Source organism: Vidua chalybeata, chromosome 26 (assembly GCF_026979565.1).
Source record: "Vidua chalybeata isolate OUT-0048 chromosome 26, bVidCha1 merged haplotype, whole genome shotgun sequence".
Classification (NCBI taxonomy): domain Eukaryota; kingdom Metazoa; phylum Chordata; class Aves; order Passeriformes; family Viduidae; genus Vidua; species Vidua chalybeata.
Window position 1 is genome coordinate 2,027,383 of NC_071555.1, and position 13,018 is coordinate 2,040,400.

The following is a 13,018-nucleotide window of genomic DNA, read 5'->3' on the forward strand; positions in this document are numbered from 1 at the left end:
GGGGTGCACCCGGTACTGCCTGCGCCGCCCCGCACACCGCCGGTCCCATCGCGGCCGAACCGCGGCGGGCTCAGCCCCGCGGAGGGCTCGGGGATCGCGGTGCGCGGCCCCCGCCCTGCCCCGCGCCGTCCCCAGCGCGCCTCGCCCGCCTTTCCCCCAGCGGCGGGTCCGGCGGCGCGTTGGGCGGCGCGGGGCGGGGCGGGCGCGGCGGGGCCGATGAGGCCGCCCGGGGCGCCGCGGGATGTGGCGCTGGAGGTGCCGCCCGCGCTGAGCGGCCCCGCCGCCACCATGGGAGCGAGCGCGGCCGCGGGGCTGCCCGAGCGCCTCCGCCTGCCCGTCTGCTTCCTCGGCGTGTTCGCCTGCTACTTCTACTACGGCATCCTGCAGGAGAGCATGTGAGGGGCGCGGGGCGGGGGGCACCGGCGAGGGGCGCGGGGCTGGGGGCTCTGGGGAGGAGGGACCGGGGCAGACCCGGGCAGCCGGAGCGGGCCGGGGCGCGCCGCTCCTTGCCGTGTTCTCGCCTTCCCCTGCGTTCTGTCCCCGGTGTCCCCGGTGCCGGTCCCGCTCTGTCCCCGGTGCTGGTCCCGCTCTGTCCCGGTGCCTGTCCCGGTGTCCCCGGGGCCGGTCCCGCTCTGTCCCGGTGTCCCCGGTGTCCCCGGTGCCGGTCCCCCTCTGTCCCCGGTGCCGGTCCCGCTGTGTCCCCCGTGTCCCCGGTGTCCCCGGTGCTGGTCCCTCTCTGTCCCGCTCTGTCCCCGGTGCCGGTCCCCCTCTGTCCCCGGTGCCGGTCCCGCTGTGTCCCCCGTGTCCCCGGTGTCCCCGGTGCTGGTCCCTCTCTGTCCCGCTCTGTCCCCGGTGCCGGTCCCGCTCTGTCTCCCGTGTCCCCGGTGTCCCCGGTGCCGGTCCCTCTCTGTCCCCGGTGTCCCCGGTGCCGGTCCCGCTCTGTCCCGGTGTCCCCGGTGTCACCGGTGTCCCGGTGTCCGTCCCGCAGCACCCGGGGCCGCTACGGGGAGGGCGCGAAGCAGGAGAAGTTCAAGTACGCGCTGACGCTCGTGTTCATCCAGTGCGTGATCAACGCCGCCTTCGCCAAGCTCCGTAAGTCCGGTGCCCCCGGTCCCCCCGGTGCCCCCGGAGCCCCCGGAGCCCCGGGCCGGTGGCGGCGGGGCCGGGGCCGCTCCTGAGCCGCCGCTGTCCCCGCAGTGATCCGCCTGGTGGACGCGGCGCGGCCGGACCGCACGCGGGGCTGGCTCTACGGGGCCTGCTCGCTGTCCTACCTGGGCGCCATGGTGTCCAGCAACTCCGCCCTGCAGTTCGTCAGCTACCCCACCCAGGTGGGCACGGGGACACGGGGGGACATGGGGACACGGGGGGACACGGGGGGACAGCTACCCCACCCAGGTGGGCACGGGGACACGGGGGGACATGGGGACACGGGGGGACACGGGGGGACAGCTACCCCACCCAGGTGGGCACGGGGACACGGGGGGACAGCTACCCCACCCAGGTGGACACGGGGGGACACGGGGACACGGGGGGACACAGGGACATGGGGACACAGCTACCCCACCCAGGTGGGCACGGGGACACGGGGGGACATGGGGACACAGCTACCCCACCCAGGTGGGCACGGGGACACGGGGGGACACAGGGACATGGGGACACAGCTACCCCACCCAGGTGGGCACGGGGACACGGGGACACGGGGGGACATGGGGACACAGCTACCCCACCCAGGTGGGCACGGGGACAGGGGGGGACACGGGGGGACGCGAGGATACAGCTGCCCCACCCAGGTGGGCATGGGGACACGGGGGGACATGGGGGGACACGGGGGGACACAGGGACATAGCTGCCCCACCCAGGTGGGCACGGGGACACGGGGGGACATGGGGGACAGCTACCCCACCCAGGTGGGCACGGGGACACGGGGGGACATGGGGGGACATGGGGACACAGCTGCCCCACTGAGGGGGACACAGGGGGACACAGCTGCCCCACCCAGGGGGGACATGAGGACGGGGCTGGGACACAGCCACCCCACCCAGGGGACATGGGGACCCTGGCTGTGACACCGAGGGGACCCTGGCTGTGGCACCCACCCTGCCATTTTCCTGGGGTCACAAGAAGGGACAGGAATGGTGGCAGTGTCACCTGGCAGGGATCTGGGGTCACTCCCTCTGAGGCAGGGGCTGAGCTCTCCCTGCGGAGTCTCAGCTGCCCCGGGGGGCTTTGGGGGTCTCTCTCTCTCTTTGGGGGTCTCTCTCTCACTCTGGGGGGCTCTCTCTTTTTGGGGGGCTCTCTCTCTCTCTTTGGGATTTCTCTGTTTGGGGGGCTCTCCCTCTCTGGGGCTCTCACTTTGGGCTCTCTCTCTCTCTGGGGGTCTCTCTGGGGGGCTCTGTCTCTCTTTGGGGGTCTCTCTCTTTGGGGGTCTCTCTCTTTGGGGGTCTCTCTCTTTGGGGGTCTCTCTCTCTCTTTGGGGTCTCTCTGGGGGGCTCTCTCTCTCTTTGGGGTTTCTTTGGGGGGCTCTCTCTCTCTTTGGGGTCTCTTTTTGGGGTCTCTCTCCTCTTTGGGGGGCTCTCTCTCTCTTTGGGGTCTCTTTGGGGGGCTCTCTCTCTCTTTGGGGTCTCTTTGGGGGGCTCTCTCTCTCTTTGGGGTCTCTTTGGGGGGCTCTCTCTCCTCTTTGGGGTCTCACTTTGGGGCTCGGCTCGTTAACGCCCATCTTCCCTTCCCAGGTCCTGGGCAAGTCCTGCAAACCCATCCCAGGTGAGAGCTTTGCCCGTTTTTGGGGGGTTTGTGGAGTTGTGGGGCTGGGCTGGCTTCCATCCCAGGGAGGGGTTTGGGGTCAGGGTGTGATGTTCTGTCTCCCCAGGCATGATTTGGGAACGACTTTGTGGGGTTTAATTCCCGTGGGTGGATTTTGGGGCAGTTTTTAAGCTCTCTCTCCCCAATGATGCTGCTGGGGGTGACATTTTTGGGGTTTCATTCCCGTGGGTGGATTTTGGGGCAATTTTTGATGTCCCTTTCCCCAGTGATGCTGCTGGGGGTTTCTTTTTTGGGGTTTAATTCCCGTGGGTGGATTTTGGGGCAGTTTTTAAGCTCTCTCTCCCCAATGATGCTGCTGGGGGTTTCTTTTTTGGGGTTTAATTCCCGTGGGTGGATTTTGGGGCAATATTTGACCTCCCTTTCCCCAGTGATGCTCCTGGGGGTTTCCTTTTTGGGGTTTAATTCCCATTAGTGGATTTTGGGGCCGTTTTTGATCTCCCTTTCCCCAGTGATGCTCCTGGGGGTGACCCTGCTGCGGAAGAGGTACCCCCCAGCCAAGTACCTGTGCGTGCTGCTCATCGTGGCGGGGGTGGCCCTGTTCCTCTACAAGCCCAAAAAAGGGACAGGGGACACCGAGCACGTCTTTGGCTACGGGGAGCTGCTCCTGGTGAGTGCAGGGACCCCACAGGGACCCCACAGGACCCCACAGGGACCCCACAGGGACCCCACAGGGCCGGGCCTCGGGGGTGACACCTGGCAGGAGCCCCGGGGGACTCAGGTGGGATTTACACCCTGGCCTGGGGTAAATTCCAGGGTTTTAGGTGGGATTTACACCTGGGATACACCCCGGGCTCCCAGGTGGGATTTACACCTGGGTTACACCTGCTCCCAGGTGGGATTTACTCCTGGGTTACCTCTGCTCCCAGGTGGGATTTACACCTGGGATACACCCCAGGCTTCCAGGTGGGATTTATCCCCTCACCTGGGATAAATTCCAGGGTTTCAGGGTGGATTTACACCTGGGAGAAACTCTCAGGTGGGATTTACCCCTGGGTTACACCTGCTCCCAGGTGGGTTTTATCCCTGGGTTACACCTGCTCCCAGGTGGGATTTACCCCTAGGTTACACCTGCTCCCAGGTGGGATTTACTCCTGGGTTACACCTGCTCCCAGGTGGGATTTACTCCTGGGTTACACCTGCTCCCAGGTGGGATTTACTCCTGGGTTACACCTGCTCCCAGGTGGGATTTACTCCTGGGTTACACCTGCTCCCAGGTGGGATTTACTCCTGGGTTACACCTGCTCCCCCCTCCAGCCCCTCTGGCCGCCCCTGTCGGGCGCTGCTGGACAAGGGGGAATCGCCGTTTCCCTGGGGAGAAGAACGGGGGCCTGACCGTGTGCCCCGTCTGTCTGTCTGTCCCTGTCTGTCTGTCTGTCCCCATCTGTGCTCTGTCTGTCTGTGCCCTGTCCATCTCTCCTCATCTGTTCCCATCCTGTCTGTCTGTCTGTCCCCTGTCTGTCTGTTCCCATCTGTCTGTCCGTCCCCCATCTGTCCCCCATTTGTCTTTCTGTGCCCTGTCTGTCTGTCTGTCCCCCATCCGTCCCCTCTCTGTCTGTCTGTCCCCATCTGTCTTGTCTGTGCCCTGTCTATCCCCATCTGTCTGTCCATCCCCTGTCTGTCTGTTCCCATCTGTCTGTCTGTCCCCCATTTGTCTGTCTGTCTGTCCCTTGTCTGTCTGTGCCCCGATGTCTGTCCCCATCTGTCCCCTGTGCCCTGTCCGTCTGTCTGTGCCCTGTCTGTCTGTCTGTTCCCTGTCTGTCCCCTGTCTGTCTGTGCCCCCTGTCTGTCTGTCTGTGCCCTGTCTGTCTGTCCCCCATCTGTTCCCTGTCTGTCTGTGCCCCATTTGTCTGTCTGTCCCCTGTCTGTCTGTCTGTCCCCCATCTGTTCCCTGTCTGTCTGTCTGTCTGTGTCCTGTCTGTCTGTCTGTGCCCTGTCTGTCTGTCTGTCCCCCGTCTGTTCCCTGTCTGTCTGTGTCCTGTCTGTCTGTCTGTGCCCCCTGTCTGTCTGTCTGTCCCCCATCTGTGCCCTCTCTGTCTGTGCCCTGTCTGTCTGTCGGTGCCCCGTCCGTCCGTCCGTCTGTCTGTGCCCAGCTGCTGTCGCTGACCCTGGACGGGCTCACGGGGGTGTCCCAGGACCACATGAGGGCTCACTACCAGACGGGCTCCAACCACATGATGCTCAACGTCAACCTCTGGTCCACGCTCTTCCTGGGGGCAGGTGAGGAGCCAGGCTTGGTTTTCTTGGGGGTTTTTGGGGTTTTTTTCTCAGCCCTGCCCCTCCCCGGGCTCTCCTGGAGCTCCCAGAGCAGCTCCTGCCCCAGCTGGGAGCTCAGACTGGAGCCCAGGAGGGCTGGGAGCTGCCCCTGGCACTGGAGCGGCTTTCAGGTCCCTTCCAGCCCAACCATTCCAGGATTAGCACTCCTGATTAATTGCTGGGGAGTGTTCTGCTGGAATTTGATCCCAGTTAAGGCTCTTCCTTTCACTAATTAACCAGGAGGGCGATCGCTTCTGCTGCTGGTGTTTCCTGCTGGCGTTTGTGGGGCTCACTCCCTGGTTTGGGGGTCCTGAGCCCAACCTGACCCCACGTGGGCAGGAATCCCCACCCAGGCTGCTCCTCCCGCGCTGTTTTCCAGGGATCCTGTTCACGGGGGAGCTCTGGGAGTTCCTGAGTTTCACGGAGCGTTATCCCAGCATCATCTCCAACATCCTCCTCTTCGGCCTCACCAGCGCCCTGGGCCAGGTCGGTGCCCTGGGCTGGGTCCCACGGGGTCAGGGATGGGATTTTGGGTGGGGTTTCCTTCCCTGGGAGGGGCTGGGATGGAATTCCCAGGGAATCTGTGGCTGCCCCATCCCTGGCAGGGTCCCAGGCCAGGTTGGAGCACCCTGGGATTGGGGAAGGCGCCCCTGGATGAGTTTCAAGCCCCCCCCAGCCCATCCCAGGATGCCATAAACCCACTTGAACCCAGGAAGATGCAGGATTTGAAGGGAGATCCTTTGGGATTTCCCCCTGGCTGCCTGTCCTGGCAGTGCCAGTGACGGGGGCTCCGTTCTGGTTGGGGCAGAGTTTCATCTTCATGACCGTGGTGTACTTCGGGCCCCTGACCTGCTCCATCATCACCACCACCCGCAAGTTCTTCACCATCCTGGCCTCCGTGGTGCTCTTTGCCAACCCCATCAGCCCCATGCAGTGGGTGGGCACCGTCCTGGTGTTCCTGGGTGAGTTTTGGGGGGGAAAACCCACGGGATCCCTGCCCTGGGAGCTCCTCAAACCCATGGGAACGGGACGAGGACGCTCCGGAGGGCGTGCGGGACGGGCAGAGCGATTCGGTCCCTTCCAGCTCATTCCATGGGTGAATTTGGGGATATTCAGCTGATTTTTCCCAAAATTCCCATCTCCCTGCTGGTTTGAAGAACACAAACCTTGTGTTTTGTCTCCTGCCAGGCCTTGGGCTCGATGCCAAATTCGGGAAGGGGGTGAAGAAGACGTCGCATTGAGGTCGATCGGGCGACCCCGCAGTTGGAATGAACTTTTAATTTATTGTCTTGTACCTCAGAATCTGGTGTGGAACTGGACTCAGGACAGGGAACCAGAAGGAAAGCGTGTGGAATTTATTTTTGGGTTGAGTTTGGTTTGGTTTTTTAATTCTAAATGGTCTCTAAAATGTAATCCTTTAGTTTGAGGTGTAATTTTGCTTTTTTTTTGTGTAATCAGAGCTGCCCCTGAGCCGAGCAGCAGCAGCAGATCCTTGCCTTAACAGGAAAACACAAATCCTTCCTATCTTTATTAAAGAAAACCAGACAATGGCTGCTTCTCCGGGAATTTTTTTGGGGATTTGGCTGATTTGGGGGGGACCCAGCTCTGCTCTCCAGGGAGGGAGAGGAATGATCCCAGTTCTTTGGGGTTATTGTGGGATTAAAGCCTTGTTGGAGGCACCCCCTTCCTGTTTTGGGGTTTTCCAGAGGGTCAGAGCAGCCCCTTGGATTTTCTCCCACTGGGATGTGTCAGCAGGGAAGTCCTGGACTGCCTCAGCTCCCTGTCCTGGCTCCCAGGAAATGAGAATTCCCTAAATTTGGGGCAGCTCTGGGGCTGAACCCCCTGGTACGCCCAGGGCAGCTCCTCTCCCATCCCCTGGGATCCCCCAGCAGGAATTCCCAGAGCAGCTCTCCGGGGTTCCTGACCCCTCCTGAGGAGTCTTTGGGATGTTCCTGCCTGGATCCAGCTGTCCCTTGGAATAAACCCCGAAAGAACAGGGTGGGATTCGAGGAATTTCCATCCTCTGCTGCTTCTTCAAGGCACTTCGGGAGAGGGAAGATTCTGTTCCTTGGATTTTGGGCTCTGCTCCTTTTTTTTCCCAACCCGAGGCAGGGCTTGGATTGAGGGGAAACCTCAGGAGACTCCTCCTGTCCCCAGGGAGGAGCCAGGGATGCACAGAGTGCTGCCAGAGCATCCAGGGAAGGGCAAAAGGGATTTTAATTCCTGCTGCCAAGGCCTGTTGGGTTTATTCCTGGCAGGAAGTGACCGAGGGAGCCCCATCCAGCCCTGGGATCCTGGGAGGTGTCCCAGGGTGGGACTGGATGGGATTTAAGGTCCCGTCCAGCCCCAGCCATTCTGTGATTCCCAGTGTAAATGCACCTGGAGGCAGCTCAGAATTCCCAAGGGACAAATCCCAGTGCCCAGGGTCTCCACAGCTCTCTGGGCTTCACTGGCTCCAGCTCAATCCCAGCTTGGACCAGACCTTCTCCAGCTCACGGGATGCAAATCCAGGTAAATCAAAGATTATTGGGGTTTTCTCAGCTCTGGGAGTGGAGCTCCCTCTGCCTTGTGCAGCTTTGGGATCAGGAGCTCTTTCCCAACAGGAATTCTGGGGCAGGAGCGAGGCTCTGGAATGTTCTGGGGCTGGCCTGGCGGGGCAGGACGTTCCCGCAGGGAATTCCTGGGGCTTGCTTCCCCACAGCCGGGGCCGGGCTGGCCCCGGGCAGGGGGAGAATTTGCAGGTGCAGATGGCTCGGGCCGAGCTGAGCAGCTCTGAACCGATCCCAGTTTTCCTCCCTCCCGGATTTTGTTGGCTTCAGATCCCAATTTCAGCCCGCTCCGGCCTCAGTTACCGGCAGGGGGAACTCTGCTTTAACCATTCCCAACCAGCACCGGGAGAAAGCGGCTCCTGTGCCATCCCTGCTCGAGCCAAACCCAGCTGCAAATCCAGCTTTCCTCCAGGTTTTTCCCCCCTATTTTCATTTTGTTTTGTCCTTCCCGGCCACCAGCAGAGCCCCTGGAGCCGGGCTTGGAGCTAAAATCCTGCCCTGCTCCTCCTGGCTCGGCGTCGTGCCTGGAGAACGTTCCCGCTGGAATTCTCCCGGGAGAACATTCCTGCTGGAATTGCCCCGGGAAGCTCCATCAGGGGAGGATCCCCCTGCGATCAGAACCGGGCCGGGAAAGGGAGGTGGGATTGAGGAGCTGAGCCCGGCACCCGCAGCGGGAATTTGGCAGCTCCGCTCCCTCTCCTTTCATCCCCACTGCTCCTCCTGCAGTTCCAGCAGCAGATGGCTCAAAAAAAAAAAAAAAAAAAAAACAAACCCCAAATGTTTGAAGAGGGAGGTGGAGGGGACTGAAATTTTGGCTATTTTGTAGGGATGGAGATAATCGTGTAAGTGATGGTTTTCTGGTCATGGGAGAGTAAAGGTGGACAAGGAATTGCTGTTATTCCCTTGGGATCTTGGCATTCCTTTGAAATACCTCGAGGATGTTTTGGGGACAGCAAGGAAAGGTTTCCAGGCTGGAGGATGATTTGATGATTTGCTTCCCTGAAGGTTTGGTTTAACTGTCCCCACATCGAATCAAATATTGGGATTTTCCCTTCACAAACTCGCTGTTTGGAGGCCCCAGGAGGGAGCTGGAGGCAGCCCTGGGGCAGGAGCAGAGACCAGCAGCAAACTCTGCTCCAAATACCCCAAACCCTGAATATTCCAAGGCAATAAACCCCTCGTTTGTTAATTTGTTTTGTTGTGAGCGTGGCTGGGAAAACAAAATCCTGGAATGGTTTGGGCTGGGAGGGAGCTGGGCCAGAGGCTGTGCTCCCCGAGGACGAGCTCCTGTTTGAGGGGAAAAGCTGCCTCGGGATGAATTTGGGGGACTTTGGGGACAAAGCTCTGGGCCCCCCCATCCTGCAGGTGCCGAGGTTTGGGGAGAGGGAAACAATTCCACAGCAGGATGAGGTTTTAATGAGTGTGGGATCAAAAGCAGCCTGGAAAACAAGAGCAGCCTCATCAGGAGCTGCTGCTAACGAGCAGCAGAGCCCGCTCAGGGCTGGGGGAGCTGCTCGCTCGCCGTTGTCAATTGAAAGGCTGAGTTCCTCCTCTCCTCCAAAATCAGCTTTGATGCCTCTCCAATCCAGGTAAAAATAGCAACCCAGCAGATTCCCCTCGACTGAAACCTCCAGGGCAGGGTTTGTTTTAGGCGGTGTTTGTTTTCTCCCAAACAAAAGTGGCTTTTTAATCATAGCAGCAGGGACTGAGGGAAGGTTTCTGGAGGTGTTTGGGAGTCAGGGAAGGAAACCTGGGTGGGAAATGGTTTAAGAGGGGCCTGACCCTGCACAGCAGCAGGAATTCCCTCGTGGAAGGGCTGGTCCCTGTGGGTTTGCACAGAATTTAGGGCTGTGCTGGACTGTCATGGTTTGGGATCTGCGTGCCTCCATCACACAATTCCAGAGTGGGTTTGGGTTGGAAGGACCTCAAAGCTCATCCAGTTCCACCCAAGGACACCTCCCACCGTCCCAGGCTGCTCCAAGCCCTGTCCAGCCTGGCCTGGGACACTCCCAGGGATCCAGGGGCAGCCACAGCTGCTCTGGGAATTCCATCCCAGCCCCTCCCCGCCCTCCCAGGGAAGGAAAATCCACCTGAAGGAAAATCCTGCAACCCTCTGGATTCCTGCCTCGGACCTAGAGGGGACCAATTCCCCCACTCTTTTCTACACAAATACAAAAGACATCAATATTTGATGTATTTCTGTAAGAGGCACCGATATTTTATTTACACAGGAAAATAACTGCTTAACCTCTCTCCACTGGAGGAGCTGTTGAAGGTGGGGATATTTCCCCTCCCCTCCTGCCCCGTTAATTCACGGGGAAGGGAAGCTGCCACTGCAGGGCTCAGCTTTTGCTCTTCCACCGTGAATCCCACCCGGAGGAGAAGGGCTGCAAATACAAATTAAAAAAAAATAATAATAATAAAAATACAAAACAAAGACCCAGGCTCTCCATTCCCCTTGCCGGGAGGATGCTCAGCCTTCCACGGCTCAGGGGTTGCAGGATCCAGCAGCTCTGCCCGTGCGAGCCCCCTGGGGCACGCCGAGGTGACAGAGCCGGGGCTGCTGTGACAGGAGAAAACCTCCAGAGGGGCTGGGCTGGGCTGGGGGGAGCAGGAGATCTGCGAGGGATGGAAACACCCTGGCGCCAGCGGGGGAGAACGGATTCCTAACTGGCCGTAACCAAAAAATGACCATTTCACATCGCAGGCTGTGGTATCCACGGTATTTAAGGATTTAAACCGAGCACAAAGCAAGCAGCTCCCCAGAGCTGGCCGTGGCTCCGTGGCACAGTGTTCCTGGTGCTCTCCAGATGGGAAATGGGCTCCACAGGTGCCCCTGGCACGGGCAGAGGGGAGCAGCACCTTGCACCGGTTCCGTGAGTGCTGCACAAATTAAAGCCTCATTAAGTCTCCCCCGTGATTGAGCTGGGCTTTGTCTGCAGCGGGTTTGTTTGGGTTCGTAACAGAGCTGGCGAATCCAGGAAATAATGAAATAACTGCGTTTTCATCCTCTCCTGATAGGGGAGTTTAATTAGTGCTGCATTTTCAATAGCTCTGATCCCGACGTGCCGCAGATCCTTCCTGGATAAGGGGATAATGATTGGAATCCTGTCCTGCAGCCCCGCGCTGGAGGCAGGGCCGCTCCGTTTAATCACGGCGGAGAAACGCTGGCAGCTCTCCGCAGCTCAGCCTCTCCCTAATTACATTTCTGGAGTTTTAGTAAATTGAAAGGGAAAACGCAGGAACGAAATAATTAAACCCGAAGAGGAAGCGAATATTAAAAAGCAGCAGCTAGTTAAAATTCTTGCACGCAGCTCCTGTCAGAGCCATGTGTTTAATCAGCTTCCCGTGGAAGTCAGAGTGAGAGGGTGACACCTCCAGACCTGGGGGTACGGCAGCGTTTGGTGTCCCTTGTCACAGGGAAATGCCACCTGCCTGCTGCCATCCAGGTGGGAATTGTCCCTAGAGCCGGGAATTCAGAGCTCTCACTCCACACACGCCAAAATCCCCATCCCAATACCCAAGGTTCAAGCACCTGGAATTGTTTATTTATCACAGAATTGTGGCCCAGGCACGAAGAAGTGACAATAGTTCTCTTCCCCCAGCCACCAAGAGGGAACAGAGCTGAGACTTTTGCAAAGGGAGGAGTGGTGAAATTCCACCTCCATTTCCACAGGTGCCCAATTTAATTTTCCACTTCCTGGGAACAAGAGAATTTTGATCAGGAGAACCTGAAGAGGAACTTGACTTCCCCACTGCAGAGCGACACTTGGCCAGTGCTGGATTAAAGGAGAATTTCTGTTTGTTCTGGTTGCAGAGAGGCTGCCGGGGGAGGAGGGGGAATCTCTTTGTTGTCTGTAAAACTGGTGCTGTAATTTCCTCTGCTACTTCAGCTCCGAGAGGAGAAACACATCGCTAAAAACCCGCAGCTTAGGTGGGAAAACGGGAATGGAAAAGGGATGAAAGGCGGTTTCCAGGAGAAATGTGTGGCCAGCGTGGGAATGCAAACACCAGCCCTGCACCTCCCAGAGCCATTTCTTCATCACCTGCTGCTCTGTCACCACGGGCAGCACTTGGGGACACGAAGGAATGCAGCAGGAGCTGAGGATTGCTCGGAGGAGGAGACACTGGCCAGGAAAACCTGGGACACTGCGGAGAACATTCCCAAAAATCCAGGAGGCAGCCGTGGGTGGACGTGGCAGCCCCTGGCCAGGAGCAGCATTTCTCACCTGGGAGAAGACAAAAATGTTTTGCATTTCCCATTTCAATAAGCGTGGCAGTGCCCTGGCAGCTGGGTAATTCTGTTCTTGGGGTGCTTTGTGTGCAGTGGAATTAATTCACCCCGAGGCTGGAGGTGAGGAGGGGAAGGCTCGCTCTGGATAAGCTTCTCTACAAACCTTCCGGTAATTAAGGACTGGTAACAATGACATCTTTGCTTCACTGGTTACAAACCACTACAAAGTAGCAGAGAACAGCCCTACCAACGAATTAACTGCTTCCTTTGCTTAAAATGTATAAATAAGTTAAAAAGTTTTGTATCAGCGTGGGCGTGGAGCAACTTTGTCAGCCACGCACCAGCCTGGACCAAGAAGAAAGCAAGGCCTGACTCGATAACACTGAAAAACGGGTGGAGTCTTATTTTTCACAATGTTTTTGGAGGATTTTGGTAACACTTCTTCACAGAACTGTGAGGGGAAGCAGCACCTGCCATTCCCTCGGGCAGCCAGGCCCTCATGGAGCCGCGAGGGGAGGAGAGATGGTTCCTGCCATTCCCTCAGGCAGGTGTCCCCTCATGGAGCTGTGAGAGGAAAACAGCTTCAACATTCCCTCAGGCACCAGGTGTCCCCTCATGGAGCTGTGAGAGGAAAACAGCTTCAGCATTCCCTCAGGCACCAGGTGTCCCCTCACGGAGCTGTGAGGGGAGATGGCTCCCATCATTCCCTCAGGGAGTTGTCCCCTCATGGAGCTGTGAGGGAAGGGGAGATGGCTCCCATCATTCCCTCAGGCACCAGGTGTCCCCTCATGGAGCCATGAGAGGAAAATAGCACCCACCATTCCCTCAGGGAGGTGTCCCCTCATGGAGCTGTGAGGAAAGGGGAGATGGCTCCCACAATTCTCTCAGGGAGGTGTCCCCTTATGGAGCCGTGAGGGAAGGAGAGACGGCTCCCGCCATTCCCTCAGACAGGTGCCCCCTCACAGGTCTGTGAGGGGAGATGGCTCCCATCATTCCCTCAGGGAGTTGTCCCTTCATGGAGCCATGAGGGAAGGAGAGACAGCACCCACCATTCCCACAGGGAGGTGTCCCCTCATGGATCTGTGAGGGGAGATGGTTTGCACCATTCCCTCAGGGAGGTGTCTCCTCACGGATCTGTGAGGGGAGATGGTTCCCGCCATTC

At 58.9% G+C, this 13,018-nt stretch overlaps 1 protein-coding gene across 1 annotated transcript; it reads left to right on the top strand.

Moving 5' to 3' along the window:
• Nucleotides 1–211: 211 nt before the first annotated feature.
• SLC35B1 (solute carrier family 35 member B1) lies at nt 212–6,623 on the top strand. The gene is made up of 9 exons (XM_053965556.1): nt 212–395; nt 989–1,092; nt 1,198–1,328; nt 2,730–2,760; nt 3,270–3,427; nt 4,911–5,037; nt 5,453–5,559; nt 5,882–6,035; nt 6,262–6,623. The coding sequence occupies exons 1-9, from the start codon at nt 217–219 to the stop codon at nt 6,312–6,314; spliced, it is 1,044 nt and encodes a 347-aa protein (XP_053821531.1). The 5' UTR covers nt 212–216; the 3' UTR covers nt 6,315–6,623.
• The last annotated feature ends 6,395 nt before the right edge of the window (nt 6,624–13,018 follow it).

Excerpts from the sequence above, each read along its gene's own strand:
- SLC35B1 (XM_053965556.1), top strand. The coding sequence starts at position 217 with ATGAGGCCGCCCGGGGCGCCGCGGGATGTGGCGCTGGAGGTGCCGCCC. Across the intron at positions 1,329-2,729 it reads TCGTCAGCTACCCCACCCAG|GTCCTGGGCAAGTCCTGCAA; the intron begins GTGGGCACGGGG and ends TTCCCTTCCCAG. Across the intron at positions 5,560-5,881 it reads TCACCAGCGCCCTGGGCCAG|AGTTTCATCTTCATGACCGT; the intron begins GTCGGTGCCCTG and ends TGGTTGGGGCAG.